Source organism: Lichenostomus cassidix, chromosome 5 (genome assembly GCF_008360975.1).
Source record: "Lichenostomus cassidix isolate B80296 chromosome 5, HeHo_3.0, whole genome shotgun sequence".
Classification (NCBI taxonomy): domain Eukaryota; kingdom Metazoa; phylum Chordata; class Aves; order Passeriformes; family Meliphagidae; genus Lichenostomus; species Lichenostomus cassidix.
Genome location: NC_139486.1, coordinates 62,278,894 through 62,298,320, shown reverse-complemented (window position 1 = coordinate 62,298,320; position 19,427 = coordinate 62,278,894). Strand labels below are relative to the sequence as shown.

Here is a 19,427-nt window from a genome sequence, read left to right as displayed (position 1 = left end):
CGAGTCATGGAGCATGGCCAGGACAGCTGTCCCCTGGCACGGGCACAGGAGGAGGAGTCCCAGTGCCGCCATGGTGGGGACAGGGAGTGTGAGGTCCCCAAGGAGGGACCTGCATATGTGTAATACCCCACAGCCATCGCCTCTGCCATATGCTCAGTCCCACAGAGGAGCTATGGAGCCTTACGGAAATCCAGGATCTCCCCTCTGGGGTATCCAGACCCTGGCTGTGTGACCCCATGATCCCTGGGGACCTCCTGCTCCAGGGGAGGCAGGACCCAGAGGCCCCCTGCCCCTTCAGTCCTTTCCCACCATTTTATGTCCACAGCAGAGCCTGGGAGCCCAGCAGCATTTATTGAGGACCCTCTGGAGAACCCCCAAGTGCTGCCAGCACCCCAGGAGCCCCTTCCAGGCAGGAGAAGGGAGGTGTGGTGGTGAATCCTTACGCCGACGCCGCTCGGGCCTTGGCCTCACCATAGCGCCGCATCCTTTCCTCCAGCTCGGGGCGGAAGTGGCGGATGAGGCCCTGCAGGGAGCAGAGGAGCTGGTTAATGGGGTGGGGGAAGGCTGCTTTTACCCCCCCTGCAGATCCCCCGAGCCTCTCACCTGCACGGGCCAGGCTGCACCATCGCCCAGGGCACAGATGGTGTGTCCCTCAATCTGTTTGCTGATCTCCCAGAGCGCGTCGATCTCGGCGGCCTGCGCATCGCCTCGCACGAACCGCGCCATCACCTTGTTCATCCAGTCCACACCTGCAGGAATGGGGGTCAGGATGGGTCTGTGCAGTGCCCCTGTCCCACAGCCCCTGACCCATGGTCCCCTGCTCACCTTCCCGGCACGGGGTGCACTGCCCACAGCTCTCGTGCTTGTAGAACTCAATCAGGCGCGCGATGGCTTTGATGATGTCCGTCTGGGGAGGGAGAGAGGGGAAGGTAAAGGTCCCACTGTGGCCAGTGGGGTTGGGGAGGGGGCTCATCCCTTACTGATTTATCCATGACAATGACAGCGGCCGTGCCCAGCCCGCTCTGCGCCTGCACCAGGGAATCAAAGTCCATCAGCACCGTCTCACACACGGACTTGGGCAGCAGTGGTGTGGAGGAGCCTCCCGGGATGACGGCCAGCAGGTTGTCCCAGCCCCCACGGACACCTCCTGCAAAGAGTGGGGTCAGGACAGGTGGCTCCACCCCCACTGCAGCCCAGCGTGGCTCAGCCATGGTGCTCACCAGCATGTTTCTCAATGAGCTCCTTCAGCGGCACTGACATCTCCTCCTCCACTGTGCAGGGCGTGTTGACGTGCCCCGAGATGTTGAAGAGCTTGGTGCCGGAATTCCGCTCCCGGCCAAAGCTGGCAAACCAGGCGCCGCCGCGCCGGCAGATCGTGGGGGCCACTGACACTGTCTCCACGTTGGCCACCGTGGTGGGGCAGCCAAACACACCTGGGAAAACATTAGGAAAAAATTCCCCTCTGTGAGGGGGGCGATGCCCTGGCAAAGGGTGCCCAGAGAAGCTGTGGCTATCCCTTCTCTGGAAGTGTCCAAGGCCATGTTGGACACAGCTTGGAGCAACCTGGGCTAGTGGAAGGTGGCCCATGGAAGCAGGATGGAATGAGGTGGTCTTTTAAGATCCCTTCTAACCCAAACCATTCTATGAAACAGTGGGAGCTCTCAATGGATGTGGTGTTGGCTGTGGGGTTGTCCCTGAAGCAGGACGGTGTCCCGGGAACAACTGTTTTGGGGTGACAGCTAGGAATTTGGGACGTAGCTGTGGAGCCATACCCACGTCAGCGGGGAAGGGGGGCTTGAGGCGAGGCTTGCCCTGCTTGCCCTCGATGGACTCGATGAGTGCTGTCTCCTCCCCGCAGATGTAGGCGCCGGCACCACGCACCACGAACACGTCAAAGGCATATCCCGACCCGCAGGCATCGCCACCCAGCAGCCCGGCCTCGTATGCCTCACGGATAGCCACCTGCAGCCAGGGCGGGGGGTGAGCCGGGAGTGCGACCCGAGCCACGCCGAGGGGTGTGGGGTGGCTGAGGGGCGCTCCCCTCTCACCTGCAGGTTGGAGGCCTCGTTGTAGAACTCCCCGCGGATGTAGATGTAGGCGGCGCGGGCGCCCATGGCCCGCCCTGCCACCAGGCAGCCCTCCAGCAGCTTGTGCGGGTCGTGCCGCATGATCTCCCGGTCCTTGCAGGTGCCCGGCTCGCCCTCGTCCGCGTTCACCACCAGGTACTTGGGCCTGCGGGCAGCTCACGTCAGGGGGAGCTCCCCACGAGCTGGGGACGCGGCGGAGGCGCTGTGGCCCGTGCCGCTCTCACCTGCCATCCGGGGGCTTGTTCATGAAGCTCCACTTGAGCCCGGTGGGGAACCCGGCGCCACCGCGGCCCCGCAGCCCCGAGGTCTTGATCTCGCCGAGGATCCAGTCCACGCCCTTGAGCAGGATCTCCTTCGTCTTGTACCAGTCGCCGCGGCGCAGGGCGCCCTGCAGCCTGCGGGTACCGGGCACGGTGGCACCGGGCACGGCGCACCGGCACCCCGCCCCGCTGCCCCCGCTACTCACCGCCAGTCGTGCCGCCCGTAGAGGTTGGTGAAGATACGGTCCTCATCCCGCAGCGACCCGAACTGCGTCTTCTTGGGCGCCGTCTGCGGGGACACACGGATTCAGCCCCGGGAACGGCGGGACCCGTCCCGCACGCTTCCGGCGCTCCCCGCCCCGTCCCCGCTCACCGAGAAGGAGGCGGCGGGCAGGCGCCGCAGCGCCAGGAGCTGCCTGCCGGCCATGGCGGGAGGCACCGGGACCGGCACCGACCACCGTCACCTTCAGGCGCCCCCGCGTGACGTCAGGGCAGCGCCGGCGGCGCGGCAGTGACGTCAAGGAGAGAGGCAGGGCCAGGGCAGGTTTGGGGGCGTGGCCACGGGGATGGGCGTGGCCAGAGCTGGGGGCGTGTCCAGAGGGCGGGCGCGCGGGCCCCGCGGGGGCGTGGCCTCGCTGGCGCCGTGCCGCCACGTGCCGCTCTCCCGGGCCGGGTCGGGTTTCGGCGCTGAAACTGGAGCCCCCCGGCCGCCCTCCCCGGAGCCCCCCGGGGCGCCCCGCTCCCCTCCCCGCGCCCCGGGAGGTCGCTGCGCTCCACCCGATCTCCTGGGCGACACGGCGGGTCCCGGGGACAGCGGTGGCCTCGTCCCTGCGAGGGGCGAGCGCAGGTTGGAGGGGATCTGGTTTCTTCCCGCTTAGCCCCGGTCGGAGGGAGAAGGAGCAGGAGCAGGCGGAATGTTTTTTCTCTTCCGCGGGCCGCAGCGGCGCGGCGCTGGCAGCCCCGCGCCCCCCACCTGCCGGGGCACCCCACGGCCCCACGGCCCCGGCCGGAGGGGTGCCCGCCGCTCCCGCCCGGTCCCTCGGCTCGGGGGTCCCGCTACCGTCGGCACTGCGGGGAGCCGGGGGAGGTTGAACCGCGGTGGTGCGTCCCCCACGGAGCGTCAGCGGGCTGCCGAGGAGCCGGGGCCCCGGCCGCTCCCCGCTTTCGGGCAGGTAACCGGCGGCGGGGACGGGGCCGGGGCACGGCGTGTGCCGGGGCTCCTGCGTGCCCTCTCAGGGAGGCTGCGGCACTGGGGAACAGCTGGGCGGCTCCCACATCTGGAGCAGGGCGGCCGAGCAGGGAATAATCCGGAGGATTATGCGCGCGGGCGCGGCACTCCCCCCCCCGCGCCTGCCCTGCATATCCCCAGATATTCCATAAAAACCTCAAATCCCCGGTGGCAGCCTCACGGTCTGCGCCAGCCGGCCCCCCCGGGGCCAGGCATGTCCTGCGGCGCGGGGGCAGCCCCCAGCCATGGGCAACTGCACCAAGACCCCTGAGCGGCGGCTCCCCAAGGTACGGCTGGGCTGGGATACCCCGCGGGGCAGCAGCAGGAGGAGGAGGAGGGGGTCCCTGCCTGGTCCCCCGTCGCTGCTGACGCCCGCTCCACCCGCAGGATGGGAAGCCGCGCTCGGGCACTCCGGGCTCCGGCGCAGGGGACCCCGAGGATGTTCTGGACGCGGCGCAGACCCCCCCGCTGCAGGGATACTCGGTGCTCCAGGGTCTGGTGGGGCCGGCTTGCATCTTCCTGCGGCAGAGTATCGCCATCACTCAACGGGTACGCGACTGTCCTCTCCCCGTGTGCCGCCCCTCTCCTGGAGGGTTTAGGGCAGGATCCCTGCGGGATCCCCGGGAGTAGGACCCCTCCTTCGTCTCTTCCCGTTTTCTCTTCCCCAGGATCGGGAGCTGCGGCCTGAGGAGATCGAAGGTGAGGCGCTGGGGAGGGGGTCCCCTCGGGTGGGTGTTGGTGCTGGGGTGCCGGTAAGTGACACTGCGGTGTCCCCAGAGCTGAAGCACGCGTTCCAGGAGTTTGACAAGGACCGTGACGGCTACATCAGCTACAAGGACCTGGGCGAGTGCATGCGGACCATGGGCTACATGCCCACCGAGATGGAGCTCATTGAGCTGTCCCAGCAGATCAGTATGTGGTGGGGTGGTGGGTCCCCAGCCATCCCTGTCCCCGCCCTGCTGACACCCACCTTCTGCTGCAGCCGGGGGCAAGGTGGATTTTGATGATTTCGTGGAGCTGATGGGCCCCAAGATGCTGGCAGAGACGGCAGATATGATTGGGATCAAGGAGCTGCGTGATGCCTTCCGTGAGGTACGGGGTCTTGGGGGACAGCCGGGTAGGCTGCCAGCGTGCCAAGGGTGGCCAGTGGCAACGGGCTCTTGTCTGTAGTTTGACACCAACGGGGACGGGCAGATCAGCATGGCGGAGCTGCGGGAGGCCATGCGCAAGCTCCTGGGGCAGCAGCTCAACTACCGGGAGGTGGATGAGATTCTCAAGGATGTAGATCTCAATGGTGATGGCCTGGTGGACTTCGAAGGTAGGAGCAGGAAAGGGGCCGGGATCGCCCCCGGGAACATCTGGGATGTTCCGTGTATGTTTTGCCCCGGCAGAGTTTGTGCGGATGATGTCGCGCTGAAGGCGGTGTGTGCCAACGTGGGACCCGAGCCCCCTGTGCCTTATGAAGAGGGGGCCACAGAGGGACCCCCAGCTCTAGGGGCCAGGGCGGTGCTGGTGCAGCGGCGCCCAAGCGTGGGGTGAGGCTGAGCGCCGGAGCTGCTCCGATGCCGAGCTCTGACCATGGTGGGAGGCACTGGGGCCAATGTCGGGACCCTTTTCGGCACAGGCTTGGCCGAGCTTCAACCCACTCTCACCCTCATCTCTGTGCTCCCTCTGCACCATCTCTCCTCCCCTCCTGATCTCACCCTAAAAGTCAAACCGTCGTGGTCTCCTCTCCCTCAGTTACACCCCATCCCTGCTGCTCATCCCTTCAGCCTCTGTTTCCACTCTGTATCCCACGCTGAGCCTCTCAGGCTCCCCCCACACGGTGTTTAATGCGGACTGCATGGCATAAACCGCCCGTCACCGTGATTTGACCTTAGATGTACCCCAGACCCGCCTAGGGTGAGGCATCCCTCCCCGTTTGGGGCTGGCACAGACCCTCATGGATGTTCTGGCAGCCCCTAGCACAGGGAAGACTCCTGGCACCCTGGCCAGGCGACTCTCAAGGAGAGAAATAAAGCATTACCGGGTGGAAGGGCCTCAGCCAACTGCAGGCAGGGCTGCTGCAGGTACCCCTCCCTGCCCTGACTGCAGTTTTGGGGCCAATTTTGCCCTTTTGAAATGATAAAACTCTCTCTACAGACTTTTGGTTTGTGTTTTATGTTGTTTCCAAAGGATTTATTGGTGATCGTGCCTTCCACTGGTATCCCCCAAAACCCCGAACCGCCACTGTGTTTCACGGGAGCCCCGAAGGGAGCCGGGACCTCGGGCACGCCCGGCCTGTGCAGGCGCGGGGCTGCGGGGAATGCACAGCCGGCGGGTGGGGCTGATTCCCGGGACCGACGGCGGCAGATACCTCCCAAGGTCTGGGCTGGGGTTCATCCCCGCGGAGACTCGGGACACCCTGACTGGGGCCGGCTCGGGGCCGTGGGGTGACACGGGGTCCCTTGGCGGAGGGAGGAGCCCGACGGTGCCGCACCCGGTGCGCTCCCGGTGCCGCTCCCGGTGCCTCTCCCGGTGCCGCACCCGGTGCCGCTCCCGGTGCCTCTCCCGGTGCGCTCCCGGTGCCTCTCTCGGTGCGCTCCCGGTGCCTCTCCGGTGCCGCACCCGGTGCCGCTGCCGGTGCCTCTCCCGGTGCCTCTCCCGGTGCGCTGCCTGTGCCGCTACCGGTGCCTCTCCCGGTGCCGCTCCCGCAGCCGCACCCCGTGCCTCTCCCGGTGCCGCTCCGGCTCCCGGTGCCTCTCCCGGTGGGGCTCCCGATGCCGCTCCCGGTGCCTCTCCCGGTACCGCTCCCCCCGAGGCGGTGGCCGGTCACGTGACCTGGAGAGCCCCCCCCCCCCGCCGAGCGAGGGGCGTGGCCTACGCCACAGTCACGTGGTCCAGGAGGCACCGGGGGCGGGGCCGACGCCGCGTGTCTCCACGGTGACCGGCCGGCGGGCGCGCGGCGGCGTGATGACGTCGCGCGCGTGACGCGTCTGCGTCATCACCGCGAGCGCCGGCGGCGGCGGAGGGGGGAGAGACCCGGGTCAGGCCGGGGCCGCGCAGCGCTACCGGGAACCGGGGCCGCCGCGCTCCGCTCCGGTTCCCGGCTTCTCGCCGGGCCGAGCGGGGCCGAGCTGAGCTGAAGAGAGGCGGGCACCGGCGATACAACCGGCGGGGCGAGCGCGGGGGCCGCACGCCGACCCCCGCCGCGGGGCTCCAGGGATCCGGGAGCGGCGGGCGGCCGTCGGGGATGTCCTACAAGCCCATCGCTCCTGCCCCCACTACCCCCGGAGCCGCCAGCGCCAGCCCCGCCCCGCCGGGGCCCGGGGCACCATCCGCCGGTGAGGGAACCCCGCGGTAACCGCGGAGGACGGGGGGCACCGGGAGCGGAGAGGGACCGGGGAGATGGAGGGGGGTACCCGGGAAGGGATGGTACCGGATGAGGGAGGTACCGAGGAAGGGGGAGTGCGGCCGTGACCCTCGGTTTCCTGCAGCCACGAGTGTCCCGTCGCCCTCCGGTTCCGTCCCCGGCGCCGCCGCCCCTTTCCGGCCGCTCTTCAATGACTTCGGGCCGCCGTCCATGGGCTATGTGCAGGTGAGCCGCGAGGCTGGGGCCGGTGGGGCCGGGCGCGGCGGCGGGGGTGGCCCCCAGCGCCTCCGTCCCTCCGTGTCCCTCTGTTCCCGCAGGCCATGAAGCCCCCCGGGGCGCAGGGCTCTCAGAGCACGTACACCGACCTGCTCTCGGTCATCGAGGAGATGGGGAAGGAGATCCGGCCCACCTACGCCGGCAGCAAGAGCGCCATGGAGCGGCTGAAGCGGGGTAGGGGCGGCGGGGGAACCGGGCGGCCGCCGGGGCTGCGCCCCCCAGGCTCCCTAGCCCCGCGGGGAGCGACTGGAGGGTGATTCGGGGTGTGCTTGTGCTTCTCCCCGCAGGGATCATCCACGCCCGGGCGCTGGTCAGGGAGTGCCTGGCAGAGACAGAGCGAAACGCCCGCACGTAACGGCAGCTGCCACCCGGGACCCCCCGGGAACCCCCGGTGGTGGCAGGGGGGGCCGCCGTGCTGCCCGAGCCCCCCCTCCCCGCGCTCTCCGCTCTTTATAAATGTGTGTTTTTATAAATAAAGGACGATGTTGGGACTTGGCCTCTCTGTGTCCCCACGGGGGTGGGTCCCGATGGTGATGGTGGGACGCGGGGTAGAGGTGGGGGTGTCGGGAAAAGGTTTGGAGCCGCGCCGAGTGGGTGTCCCGGAGCTGAGAGGCGCAGGAGCGATCAAACCACTCTTTGGACACTTAAAAAAGTGGCTTTTTAAATAATACACCGGGTTTTTTTGGGGGCGGCGGTGCCGGTACACTCGGAGCGCCCGTGAGTGGCGCTCGCTGCCTTCCGCTCTCTGACGTCACGAGCCCCCCCCTCACCTCCCTACGTCACGGCTGTCGCCGTGGGAACGGGCTGTGATGTCACGATCCGAGGGGCCGGTGCAGAGCGGCGCAGGTTCGGTGGGGCCGGGGGACAGCGGGGACCGGGCGGGAGGGGGGTAGTGGAGGGGGCCGCGTTGCCATGGCAACGGAGCCGAGTCGAGTGGGACCGAGCCGGGCCGAACCCGGGGCCGAGGGGGTCCGAGCGGTTCCGGACTGAGCCGAACGTGGGGCCAAGCCGGGCTGGACTCAGGGCTGCGCGCGTCCCAGCCGGGCCGAACCCGAGGCCGACGGGGGCCGAGCGGTTCCGGACTCAGCCGAACCCGGGGCCGAACGGTTCCGAGCCGGGCCGAACCTGTAGCCGAGTGGTGCCGGGCGGTTCCGGACTCAGCCGAACCCGGGGCCGAGCTCAGCCGAGCGGTACCGGACTGGACCGAACCCGGAGCCGAGCGGTACCGGGACTCAGCCGAACCCGGAGGCGGGGCCGTTCTCAGACGGGCTGAACCCGGACCGAGCCGTACCGGGCTGAGCTGAGTGTGCCCCGAGCGGTTCCGAAGGGGTGCCGAGCCGGCCCGAGCTGTCCCGAAGCCGGTCCGATCCGGTGTAACGCAAGCCCCCTCAGGCGCTGTGCCCCGCTATCTCCCGCCGCCGCCATGCTGATCAAGGAGTACCACATCCTGCTGCCCATGAGCCTGGAGGAGTACCAGGTGGCCCAGCTCTACATGATCCAGGTGGGCCGGGGGGCTGAGCAGGGAAGGGCTGAGGGTTGCAGGGGTCTGGGGGCTGAGCCCGGGAGCTGCATGGGTGTGGGCTTTGTGGGGCTGAGCATGGGGAGTGCGGGGGTCCAAGGGCCAAGGCTGAGGGTCCGCAGGGCTGTGGGGAGCTCGAGGGGTGCAGGGATCCGGGGACTGAGACTGAGGGGGGTGCGGGGGGCTAAGAGAGGCTGGAGACTGTAGCCTGGGGAGTGCAGTGGGCTGTGGGGGTGCATGAAGGGTGCAGGGGCTGAGTCTGGGGGTGCACAGGGAGCTTTGAGGTTGAGCATGGGGTGTTGAAGGGTGTTGCGGGGCTGTGGGGAACTGGGTGGCTGTAAGGCTGAGCATGTGGCCTGGAGGGGCACGGGGGGGCCCGAGGCTGATTCCAAGGAATTGTCAGGTTGCAGGGGTGTAAGTGAGGCTTTGGGTGGGTTTGTGACTGTCGAGCCAAGCAGGGGGTCCTTTGAACAAGTATGGGACTGGTGGATGCTAGCACAGGGGGATGGGAGTGTATGGGGACCCCGGGAGTCCATGGGGGGTCTGCACTGAGCCATCATTTCTGTGCAGAAGAAGAGCCGGGAGGAGTCGAGCGGTGAGGGCAGCGGTGTGGAGATCCTGGCCAACCGGCCCTACAGCGACGGCCCTGGGGGCAGTGGCCAGTACACCCACAAGATCTACCATGTCGGCTCCCACATCCCCAGCTGGTTCCGGGCGCTGCTCCCTAAAGCTGCGCTCCAGGTGGAGGAGGAGTCCTGGAATGCTTATCCCTACACGCGCACCAGGTGGGGGCTGGGAGGCGGTGGGGTGGGCTGCAGGGCTGGCTGTGCTCCTGGCTCAGTCCTGATCCCCTCCAGGTACACGTGTCCCTTTGTGGAGAAGTTTTCCATTGAGATTGAGACGTACTACCGCCCGGATGCAGGGCAGCAGACCAACATCTTCAACCTGAGCACGGCGGAGAAGAGGCAGAGGATTTTGGGTGGGTATGACTGGCTTGGGGAGCTGGGCAGGACCCCATGGCTGCTGGGATTCCCGCACAGTGCTCCCGGGATGGGTGCGTGGATGTGATGAGGTCTTAGGGGCTCGACTTCACTTTCTGTGCTGGTCTTCATGCTTTTGGGATGCTGAAAGGGAAGAGCTCCCTGGATCCTGAGCTCCCTGCCCCAAGCTCCCTGTGTCTCAGGCTCCTTGCTCCAAGCTCCCTCCCTGCTCCCTCTCAGCGCTGCTGAATTAAGTTCCACATTAAAGATATTTTCAGGGACAGTTTTGTCCTCTGCCTCTTCCCTTGCTTCTATTTCTGTTTACAGCTTGTCCTTCCTAGTGCCAGCTTGCTCCCCTCTTCTTCCGTGTTCCAGCCATATTCTGGCATGGATTTGCCTTCTCAGTCTCTGCTGGTGCACATGGGACTCTGCACCTGGGTCGTATGGGGTGTTTCGGATCAACTGGAGCAGGGAGAGCTGAAAAAGTGTTGTCCCCATTTTCTTACCCCCTGCCCTGCTTCTCTTCTCCCTAGGGCTTTGCTCCAGATCGCTCTCTGGCTCCTTTCCAGGGGGACTGGTGGGCAGAACTGGGAGCTCAGGGGTGGGACTCTTCCCTCTCCGGTGGGTTCCCAATTCCTGTTCCCAGTGGTGTGGATCTGGTCAGTTCAGGCGCCAGAGTGTGGAGTGTGACGCGCTGCCTCTTAAAATGGAGGCCTAAAATAGGCACCCGGAGGAAATGATTCATCTGACCTATTTCTCTCCCCGGCTCTTGCGGCACTGGGGATGTCCGGCCGGGATACCGATGGCTCGGACCTGGGGGCAGGAGTTCTGGCGTCCCTGGGAACAAACCAGGGCCAAGCAGACGGCATCAAGGCATGGCCCTGTGCCTGCTGCCTGATTTTCCACTCTAATGCCCATCCTGTGGGCACTCCACAGGGCACTCAGCATCTCCAGTGGCTGCTGCCTTCCACAGGGAGCAGGGTTGGAGTGGGACCACCTCCAGTGTGGATCTTGCAGGGATTTTCTCTGCCCGGGTGTCCTGTAGCACTGACAGATTTAAACTCCTCTCACATTTCAAAGGGTGATGGAATAACATGGTCTGGGTGATCCACAGGGATAACTGTTTCCTTGGCAGCTTTCTCCCAGTGGCAAAAGCAAAGGGAGTTGGCTTGTGATAGGAATGACACTGCCAGGATCTGCTTGGGGACAGCAGGTCCTATCCCAGCTCTTTGCTGCTGTTATTCAAGATGCTTGGCATCATGCTGTGCATTGCATCATTTTTGTGGATTCAGGGCTCTATGGTTTTCTTTTTCCCTCTTTTTTCAGCCCAAGCTGGAGGAAGAGGCTGGCAGCACCTTCACCTTGAGGATGTCAAGGGGGGCAAATAAATGCAGGGTTTGGCACATCCTGGGAATGGAGATAGTGCTGCGGGATGGTCTGGCAGCCAGCAGGGTGCCCTGGGATCCCCCAGACTAGGCTTCTGGAATCTGACCTGGGGCTGTCATCCAAAAGCCAAAGTTTAGGAGATTTTGTGCTAGATTGAGCCAGAATGGCTGTTGGATCCTGTTTTCCTGGGTGTCATTCGTGAGCCTCTCTCCAGTCTTGGGAGATCACCCTTAATCTGTAGGGAGCTCACCCTCATTTTGGGAGAGGTCACCTGTGTTTGGGAATGGGGTTCGTTACCCTCTGGCTCTCCAGAGGCTCCAGCATCACGTGGTAGTTTTGCCGTCCCTGTTTTTGGGGCACCTTTGGGCTTTTTTGGGGGGGACAGCTGGGAGCTGTGCTGAGCTGCCCCATGCACTGTCCCTGTCCCCAGCCCCCATGTCCCCCAGGGTGGCTGGGATCCCTCCGCAGCTGCCAGATCTCCTGGCTAATGCCTGTATGTGTGTCAGCCCTGGCGCTCCGCATGCTCCAAGCCCCTCCCTCCCTGTGCCACTCCCTGGGGTGCCGGATTGGGATCCCACGCAGGCACAGGATGTCTTTGGCTGCACCGAGGCTGTTTGTGATGTTCCAGCCTTGGCATTTTATGTTCTATTAGGAAATTCTCTGGGAGAGTGGTGAGCCCTGGCACAGGTTGCCCAGAGAAACTGCAGGTGTTCCATCTCTGGAAGTGTCCAAGGCCAGACTGGATGGGGCTTGGAACAACCTGGTCTAGTGGAACGTGTCCTTGCACGTGCAGGGAGTGGAATGAGATGATCCATAAGGTCCCTTCTAACCAAAACAATTCCACAATTCTGTGATTCCAGAACTCCCCAGATTTTAGGATTCTAGGACAGAGAGTGTTTGCTGCCACCTTCATTGGGTGCATGGCTTGTGGGAATAATTTGACCTGATTTTTGTCCCTTTTTCATTGTTTTCCTACCTGTGCCCCCTTGCCAAGAGCTGCGGGGTCACAAGCGCCGTTCCCCCCACAGACACCATTGACATTGTGCGTGATCCCATCTCCCCCGGGGAATACAAGCCCGAAGAGGATCCCAAACTCTACCACTCATCCAAGACGGGCCGAGGGCCGCTGGGGGATGACTGGCTGGAGGCAGCATCAGCCAGTGGGCCCCTCATGTGTGCCTACAAGCTCTGCAAGGTGGAATTCCGATACTGGGGGATGCAGTCCAAGATCGAGCAGTTTATCCATGACGTGGGTGAGTTCGGAGCTGTGGGTTGCTGGAGGGTCATTTGGGCAGCTGTGGGGCCACACTGGACTTGCTGTCTCCCTTCTCCTCCCAGGTTTGAGGAAGGTGATGCTGCGCGCTCACCGCCAAGCCTGGTGCTGGCAGGATGAGTGGACGGACCTGACAATGGAGGATATCCGGCAGCTGGAGGAGGAGACGGCGCGAATGCTGGCACAGAAGATGGCCAAGTGTGGCGAGGAGCCACCTGTGGCTGGGATCAGCCCTGAGGGGCGGCCGGAGCCAGATGGGCCTGGCGGGCAGGAGGAGGCTGAGCTGCAGGCAGGGACCGAGACCCCCTCTGATGATACGTTTGCCAAGCAGTGGTCCACCTCTTCCCGGTCTTCCTACTCTTCCCAGCATGGAGGTAAGAGGCAAGGTCTGGTGTGGGTATGCCTTGGAGGCTGCTGTTCTCCATTGGAGATGTGTCAGGGCTGTTTTGCCTGGCTTGGGTGTCCTGAGGTGGGGCTCTGGGTGTCCCAGGTCTGATTCCAGGTTTCTTGAAGGGACCCTGTGTGACCAAGGGATTGTCTGGATCCCCTGAAGGGACTCTGGGTGACCCGGGGGTGGTCATGGATCTCCCAAGGAGGGACTCTGGGTGACACAGGGATGGCCCCAGATCTCCCTGAGGGGTCTGGGTCCAGGACCAAGGGGGAGCTGTGGGGCAGGGGCGGGGTTTCTTTGTGGAAGGCTCTGTGTGCTGAGCCCCTGCTGGTGGCAGGGGGGGTGTCTCCTCAGAGCCTGTCAGAGTGGCGGATGCAGAACATTGCCCGGGACTCTGAGAACAGCTCCGAAGAGGAATTTTTCGATGCCCACGGTACTGGCACCATCTCGGGACAGATTGGATGGGGGCGAGGCGCTCTCCGGATGGAGGTGCAGGCACAGGGGTGTCCCCCCACCCATGCCTCCTTTCTGCCTCGACAGAGGATCTGTCTGACAGTGACGAGGTCTTTGCCAAGGAGATGACCAAGTGGAGCTCCAACGATTTCCTGGACACACTAGAGCGGCCAGCGGAGCTGGATGAGGCACTGGGTGAGTACTGGAGGTGCTCTGGCCCCAAGTCTTGGGGTGGATGTCCTGGGAGGAGACTGATTCCCACTTAGAGATGCCAACTGGCTCAGGAGGGCTGTGTGCTTGCAGGGGACGGAGCCAGCGCCACCAAGGGGGATGGTGAAGGATTGGGAACATCTAGCTTCCCTGAGGTGCGTGTCCCCTCCCTTGGGCCATGCCCCCCTGCTGTGCCCCCTGACTTGACTGCTCTTCTTCCTGCAGGGCGGCATGGCAGAGAGCACAGAGCAGATGTGCCGGATCCACGTGCTCTTCCTCATCCTTCACAGTGGGAACATCCTGGATCAGGGAGCGGGCGAGCCAGGCTCCAAGCAGGCGGATGTGCAGACACTGGCGGCCACCTTTGACGCCGTCACCCGCGTCCACTTTCCTGAGGCACTGGGACACGTGGCGCTGCGCCTGGTGCCCTGCCCGTCCATCTGCGCCGCAGCCTACGCCCTCGTCTCCAAGTATGGATTCCCACCAGGAAAGCAGGGGACCAGGGAGCTGGTAGCCTTGGAGAGGGGTCTTCTCGTGGTGGGACGTTAAGGACTGGGAATAGGATGGGGGTTAGCTCCTGGTGCAGTATCCTGGGTCAAACAAGTGTTGTGTGGTGAGATGGGATGGGCTACAGATAATTCCTGGTATAGTATCCCAGGAAAGACAGGTGTTTTGTGGGATGAGGACAGTGGGGTGGGATGGGATGGGATAGGATGGGGATAACTCCTCTTGCAGCATCCTGGGGTAAACAAGCATTGTGCAGAGAGATGGGGACATCAGGGCAGCGTGGAATGGGATGGGATTGGATGAAATGGGGATAACTCCAGATACAGCATCCTGGGTGAGCAAGTGTCTTGTGGTGGGATGGGACGGGATGGCGATTACTTGTGGTGTGGCGAATGATGAACCAGTACCATGCAGTGGGATAAGGGCATCAGGACTGTCCCGTTCATCCTTAGCTGTGTCCCCCTCAGGCTCAGCCCCTACAGCCATGACAGGGACAGCCTGTCGAGCAGCCAGGACCACATCCCACTGGCAGCGCTCCCGCTGCTGGCTACCTCCTCAGGCACCTACCAGCATGCTGTGGGCACTGTCATTGCTCGTGCCAACCAGGCCTACACAGCCTTTCTGAACTCTGGAGAGGGTGCCGGCTTCTGCGGCCAGGTGAGGTGGAATTTGGGGGGAAGCTTGGCTCTGGGGTCCAGATGTGGCCCTGCATGGAGGGTTTGGGGGTGTTACCCTCGTCCTGGCTCTGTGCTCTCCACAGGTGGTGCTGCTGGGGGACTGTGTGGGCGGCATCCTGGGATTTGACGCACTGTGCCAGAGCCGGGTGGGCTCAGGGGGCAGCCGGAGCAGCAGCCGCCGCGGCAGCCTGGTGAGTACCTGCACCCCAAGACCCTGTGGGGAGGGTTCAGGGTGCACTGGGGACTATGTGGGGTCAGGGTGTTTGCTGCCTCTCCCTGCAGAGCATGGAGCCCATCTCCCCAGAGCAGTGCGGTGGCCTGGACCCACTGGCTGATGGGGCGGATGGAGTGCCAGGATTGAGCCAGGCCAGCCCTGAGCCCCCAGGGGCACAGGGGGACAGCCAGCAGCACAGCTCCACATGCAGGTGAGCCCAGGGGCGATGGTTGGCTGTTTTGTGCTTTATGGAAAGGGTGCAATTCCCTTCTGCTCCAGGCTGGGATGGAACATTTCATGGGACTAGCTGACCTGGGGGAATCTTGCTGGAGCTCTTCTGGAGTAATGGGGCCAAGCCAGGCACAGCTTTGTCTTCAGGATGGTGGGAGCGGACTGTTGCCATTCCTCCCCATGCCTACTGTCTCTGCTGTCCCAGTCTGCAGGCCAGCGAGGCCCCGCTGGAGGCAGAGGCACCCCGGAGCAGTGCCACGGCGCTGGATGGGGCGGATGGTGCCAGTACCCGCCTCGAATTTAAGGTATCTGGCTTCTTCCTCTTTGGCTCCCCGCTGGGGCTGGTGCTCGCGCTGCGCAAGACCGTCATGCCTGCTCTGGATGGTGAGGACCCCTGCCTGCTGCAGTGCCAGCCCCTGACCCTCCCTTCAGGGCTCAAGTCCCTGAGTTGTGCTCCCCCCACAAGCCTGAGCTCCACAGGACGCCAGAGAGGCCTGCCTGGGTTTGAGCCCCTCGCATGCCCAGCCCTGGCTGTGTGGGTGTTGGTGGGTGGCTGAGTGTCCCTGTTCTGTGAGAGCCTCAGCCTGTTCCCAGTGCCCCAAATTTCCCTCTCCAGCCTTTCCTCTCACTGTGTCCTGCTTTACCCCTCCTGGGTGTTTTGCTCCTGCTGTCGTCCAGCCCTCGTGGGCGCCCCTGACCCCGCTCTGTGCTACAGTGGCCCAGCTGCGTCCTGCCTGTGAGCAGATCTACAACCTCTTCCACGCCGCTGATCCCTGCGCCTCCCGCCTGGAGCCCCTCCTGGCCAAGGCCTTCCATGCTGTGCCCCCGCTCAGCGTGCCCCGATACCAGAAGTACCCCCTGGGTGATGGCACCTCATCCCTCTTGGGTGAGCAGGTCCCCACCAGGCTGGTGCCAGGCACACCGGGGCCGTGTCAGGGTACCCAGAGCACCCATAGCCTGGCTGGGTGGGGGGAGAGGGATATGCAAGCCTTCCCACTGCTCTGGGGCTCTACTGCAGGGGGGCCCCAGAGTGGTGGGTATCCTTTGGGGCTCTGGGTGTGCTCACCCGCTTTCTCTGCAGCGGAGGCCCTGCAGACACACTCTGCCCTGTTCCTGCCCAAAGTGGATGTGGTTGCTCCCCCAACTCCCACTGGCAGCTTTGGGGGCTTCTGGAAGGGTAATGAGCCAGCAGAGCCCCCCACTCTCGCCAGCACCAGTGAGGTTGTCAAGAGTAAGTGTCATCCCTACCCACCCCATCCCATGTGGGCACTTTGGGCTGCACGACATGGGATGAGGTCTGGAAAAGGCTTCATTCCAGCTCTCCCTGCAGTCCTGGAGCGCTGGTGGGGCCTGAAGCGCATTGACTACTCTCTGTACTGCCCTGACGCCCTGACTGCCTTCCCCACCATCACTCTGCCCCACCTCTTCCATGCCAGCTACTGGGAATCCTCCGACGTGGTGGCCTTCATCCTGCGCCAGGTATGGCAGGCACAGTGGGGTGGGTGGTGAGCTGAGGCTGCTGGAGGCTGAGCCAGGGCCATGCCATCGGCAGGTGATGGAGAAAGAGGGGCCACAGCCGGCAGAGAGTGAGGAGAGTTCCATCTACAGCCCCGCCATCCCTCGGGAGAAGTGGCAGCGCAAGCGCACCCAAGTAAAGATCAGGGTATGTGACCAGTGGGGCATCCTGTGGTGTGCAGGTTCTTGGACAATCCCACAGCCCAGTGGTGTCCCAGTGCCACCTCAGGAGCTCCCCTAGGAGCTGCTGAGCACCCCTTGTGCCCACAGAATGTGACAGCCAACCACCGGGCCTGTGATGTGATCGTGTGCGAGGGCAAAGCACAGGTCCTCAGTGGGCGCTTCATGTACGGACCCCTGGACGTGGTGACACTGACTGGGGAGAAGGTACTGCTGGGCTCAGGGGGCCACCAGGACTCCTCAAATAGGATGGGGTGTCCAGGACTGGGCATGGGGCTGTTGTCACCCACAGCAGGGGAAGGATGTGGTTAACAGCACACTGTGGGAGATAATGGGAGAAGGCCGTAAGGATTTGCAGGTGGGGACACAGCAGGATGTGGGGGTCCAGCCCATGCCCCGCCCATTTCCCTCTCCCAGGTGGACATCTACATCATGACACAGCCGTTGTCGGGGAAGTGGCTGTACTACGGCACTGAGGTGACAAGTGGCAGCGGCCGCCTGACCTTCACCATCCCTCCAGACAAGGCTCTAGCCATCGGGATCTACCCTGTGCGCATGGTGGTCAGGTGAAGTGTCGCCTCAGTTCCTCCTGCAGCCCTTTTGGCAGAGCTACACCTGCTGCCCTGGCAGCAGAGCCAGTACTGAGCTGCCACGTCTGCCATTGCAGGGGGGACCACAGCTACGCCGAGGCATACCTGACCGTGGTGGCCCGTGGCACCGAGTCCGTTGTGTTCAGCATCGACGGCTCTTTCACCGCCAGCGTGTCCATCATGGGCAGTGATCCCAAAGTGCGGGCGGGGGCTGTGGACGTTGTAAGGTGGGTGCCCTTCAGTGAGGGAGTCAATCTCCCCATCTTTCATGGTGTGTTGACAAGCCAGTTGGAGCAGGGCAAGGGGGAGGATGGCCCACTCTCTTGCCCCAAGCACATCATCTCTATGCTGGTGTCCTGTTGTGGAAAATAATCCTTTCTGAGCTTAGCTGTGGTCCCCACAGCTCTGCTGTTCCTTCCCCTTGATAAAATCCTTGGGAGCAGGAAGGTTTTGGAGGCAGCACCCACACATTGTGTTGGGAGATCCCAGCTTCCCACAGTAGAACTGTCTCTGCACAGGCTCCTGGCAGCCATCCATGTCCTCTCCTAGGCACTGGCAGGACTCTGGGTACATGATCATCTATGTGACGGGGCGCCCTGACATGCAGAAGCATCGTGTGGTGGCCTGGCTGTCCCAGCACAACTTCCCCCACGGTGCTGTCTCCTTCTGCGACGGGCTCACCCACGACCCGCTGCGCCAGAAAGCCGCCTTCCTGCAGAGCCTGCGCACTGAGGTGGGGATGGGGAGACTGCTGGGGGAACGTGGGGCTGGTGACGGGGTGCTGTGGGCTGTGCTGAAGCCTGTGCACCTCTGCATCCTGGTGAAGATGCTGGGAGCTGGACTGTGCTGCCATGGCAGAGCTGGAAGCTTCTCAGGGCAGCTCTCAGGCATCCCTTGTAACATGAGGGTGTGCCAACCCCTGGGGGTGGCTGTTCCTGTGGGAATGGTTGTTCCCTGCCCTAACGTTCTTGTCCCTGGGCAGGCAGAGATCTCCATAGTCGCTGGCTACGGCTCCACCAAGGATGTTTCCGTCTACAGCTCGCTGGGACTCGCGCCAGCACACATCTACATCGTGGGACGGGCTGTCAAGAAGTTCCACAACCAGTGCCAGGTATGGTGGTGGCAGGGCTGGGGACATACGGGGCACACAGGGGACAATGGCAGATCCCAGCAGCCAGCTGCGGCCATCAGCTCAGGCTGTCTGTGTGTCCTGCAGTTCCTTTCCGAGGGCTATGTCGCCCACCTGGCCCAGCTGGAAGCCGCAGCCCTGGCCCACTCCCCCAAGGGGCCCCCACGACCCATGCTGGGCAAAGGCACCTACGGCTGCCCGGCGCCTGTCGACTTCCTGCGGAAGCAGAGCCAGCTCCTGCGCTCCCGAGGCTCCAGCCAGGCAGAGCGGGATGGGGGACCCCCCTCAGCACCCCCCAGCTTGTCCCGGGCCAAGCCCCGCAGTGTCAGCCTCAAGCTGGAGGGTGAGGAGTGAAGGTGGCACGGCCATGTCCTTGCTCTGCCGTGTCCCTGATTTCCCAGCAAGGAAGCACCTGGGGCCAGAGCCAGTGCTGGGCCATGAGCCCAGAGGAAGGAGATGAGGGCACTTGGTCCCCTGAGACTGAGGGGTGCTGGGAGATGGCTCTGAGCCCCCCTGAGGGCCATAGTGATCCCTTCAGGGCTGAGCCACCCTGGATCCTCCCTGCTGCCCCCAGCCCCACCTCCTCTGGTCCTTCAGGGCCGTTGGGCAGTGCCCAGTGGGGTCTGCGCCCCAGGGTCATTGTCCCTGTGAAGAACTGGGGGGCTGTGGCTGTGCCCCAGGGCAAGTGGCACCTCCCCACCTATTTATTTCCGTCTGGTGTTGCGGGGCAGGGTCGGGTTGGGGTTCCAGAGCAGTTCCTCTGTTCCCCCCTTACATTTTGGTGTTGAATAAAGAGATGTTACAAGGTGCCAGCACCCACAAGTGTGCTCTGTGCAAGTCTGCTCTGCTCCATCCACTGGCAAAGCCCTGGGGAGTCTCCAGGGACACCATGTCCCACAGGGAGGTGGCTGTGGGGCACAGTAGTTAGGTCACAAGCAATATTTAAGACAGGGACAAGAGCCCATACCC

At 63.9% G+C, this 19,427-nt stretch overlaps 4 protein-coding genes across 7 annotated transcripts; 3 read left to right on the top strand and 1 right to left on the bottom strand.

Annotated features, from left to right (window-relative positions):
* Positions 1-332: 332 nt before the first annotated feature.
* On the bottom strand, positions 333-2,857 carry NDUFV1 (NADH:ubiquinone oxidoreductase core subunit V1). The gene is made up of 10 exons (XM_085063388.1): positions 2,721-2,857; positions 2,554-2,636; positions 2,312-2,482; positions 2,049-2,232; positions 1,773-1,962; positions 1,221-1,433; positions 981-1,147; positions 826-907; positions 604-749; positions 333-523 (listed from the first exon to the last, which is right to left on the bottom strand). Exons 1-10 carry the CDS (start codon positions 2,772-2,774, stop codon positions 440-442), a joined length of 1,374 nt encoding a protein of 457 aa, XP_084919514.1. The 5' UTR covers positions 2,775-2,857; the 3' UTR covers positions 333-439.
* Positions 2,858-2,947: 90 nt separating this feature from the next.
* Positions 2,948-5,719, top strand: CABP2 (calcium binding protein 2). Of its 3 annotated transcripts, XM_085063411.1 has the most exons (8): positions 3,433-3,519; positions 3,751-3,862; positions 3,963-4,124; positions 4,244-4,274; positions 4,353-4,487; positions 4,558-4,667; positions 4,746-4,893; positions 4,967-5,719. In XM_085063411.1, exons 2-8 carry the CDS (start codon positions 3,821-3,823, stop codon positions 4,990-4,992), a joined length of 654 nt encoding a protein of 217 aa, XP_084919537.1. In that variant the 5' UTR covers positions 3,433-3,519; positions 3,751-3,820; the 3' UTR covers positions 4,993-5,719. The 3 variants fall into 3 exon arrangements, with proteins under 3 accessions (XP_084919535.1, XP_084919537.1, XP_084919536.1); XM_085063409.1 differs by lacking the exon at positions 3,751-3,862 and having other exon boundaries at positions 2,948-3,519; XM_085063410.1 differs by lacking the exon at positions 3,433-3,519 and having other exon boundaries at positions 3,685-3,862.
* Positions 5,720-6,540: 821 nt separating this feature from the next.
* On the top strand, positions 6,541-7,694 carry CDK2AP2 (cyclin dependent kinase 2 associated protein 2). Its single transcript, XM_085063420.1, has 4 exons — positions 6,541-6,898; positions 7,052-7,152; positions 7,245-7,377; positions 7,491-7,694. The coding sequence occupies exons 1-4, from the start codon at positions 6,808-6,810 to the stop codon at positions 7,556-7,558; spliced, it is 393 nt and encodes a 130-aa protein (XP_084919546.1). The 5' UTR covers positions 6,541-6,807; the 3' UTR covers positions 7,559-7,694.
* Positions 7,695-7,944: 250 nt separating this feature from the next.
* PITPNM1 (phosphatidylinositol transfer protein membrane associated 1) lies at positions 7,945-19,280 on the top strand. Of its 2 annotated transcripts, XM_085063380.1 has the most exons (24): positions 7,945-8,049; positions 8,596-8,704; positions 9,293-9,507; positions 9,580-9,701; positions 12,117-12,341; positions 12,427-12,735; positions 13,090-13,185; positions 13,293-13,400; positions 13,509-13,570; positions 13,641-13,885; positions 14,390-14,579; positions 14,683-14,790; positions 14,882-15,024; positions 15,250-15,428; positions 15,760-15,930; positions 16,126-16,275; positions 16,375-16,523; positions 16,597-16,707; positions 16,830-16,946; positions 17,157-17,305; positions 17,407-17,556; positions 17,879-18,062; positions 18,312-18,440; positions 18,546-19,280. In XM_085063380.1, exons 2-24 carry the CDS (start codon positions 8,627-8,629, stop codon positions 18,810-18,812), a joined length of 3,657 nt encoding a protein of 1,218 aa, XP_084919506.1. In that variant the 5' UTR covers positions 7,945-8,049; positions 8,596-8,626; the 3' UTR covers positions 18,813-19,280. The 2 variants fall into 2 exon arrangements, with proteins under 2 accessions (XP_084919506.1, XP_084919507.1); XM_085063381.1 differs by lacking the exons at positions 7,945-8,049; positions 16,830-16,946 and having other exon boundaries at positions 8,092-8,704.
* Positions 19,281-19,427: the final 147 nt, after the last annotated feature.

Bases quoted from the DNA above. Each gene is read 5' to 3' on its own strand.
- NDUFV1 (XM_085063388.1), bottom strand. From the start codon at position 2,774: ATGGCCGGCAGGCAGCTCCTGGCGCTGCGGCGCCTGCCCGCCGCCTCC. The intron at 2,637-2,720 runs GTGAGCGGGGAC...GTGTCCCCGCAG, and splicing joins TGCCCGCCGCCTCCTTCTCG to ACGGCGCCCAAGAAGACGCA. The intron at 1,148-1,220 runs GTGAGCACCATG...CACTCTTTGCAG, and splicing joins GCTCATTGAGAAACATGCTG to GAGGTGTCCGTGGGGGCTGG.
- CABP2 (XM_085063409.1), top strand. From the start codon at position 3,262: ATGTTTTTTCTCTTCCGCGGGCCGCAGCGGCGCGGCGCTGGCAGCCCC. The intron at 3,520-3,962 runs GTAACCGGCGGC...CTCCACCCGCAG, and splicing joins CGCTCCCCGCTTTCGGGCAG to GATGGGAAGCCGCGCTCGGG. The intron at 4,275-4,352 runs GTGAGGCGCTGG...CGGTGTCCCCAG, and splicing joins GCGGCCTGAGGAGATCGAAG to AGCTGAAGCACGCGTTCCAG.
- CDK2AP2 (XM_085063420.1), top strand. From the start codon at position 6,808: ATGTCCTACAAGCCCATCGCTCCTGCCCCCACTACCCCCGGAGCCGCC. The intron at 6,899-7,051 runs GTGAGGGAACCC...GGTTTCCTGCAG, and splicing joins GCCCGGGGCACCATCCGCCG to CCACGAGTGTCCCGTCGCCC. The intron at 7,378-7,490 runs GTAGGGGCGGCG...TTCTCCCCGCAG, and splicing joins CATGGAGCGGCTGAAGCGGG to GGATCATCCACGCCCGGGCG.
- PITPNM1 (XM_085063380.1), top strand. From the start codon at position 8,627: ATGCTGATCAAGGAGTACCACATCCTGCTGCCCATGAGCCTGGAGGAG. The intron at 12,342-12,426 runs GTGAGTTCGGAG...TTCTCCTCCCAG, and splicing joins GCAGTTTATCCATGACGTGG to GTTTGAGGAAGGTGATGCTG. The intron at 13,401-13,508 runs GTGAGTACTGGA...GTGTGCTTGCAG, and splicing joins GGAGCTGGATGAGGCACTGG to GGGACGGAGCCAGCGCCACC.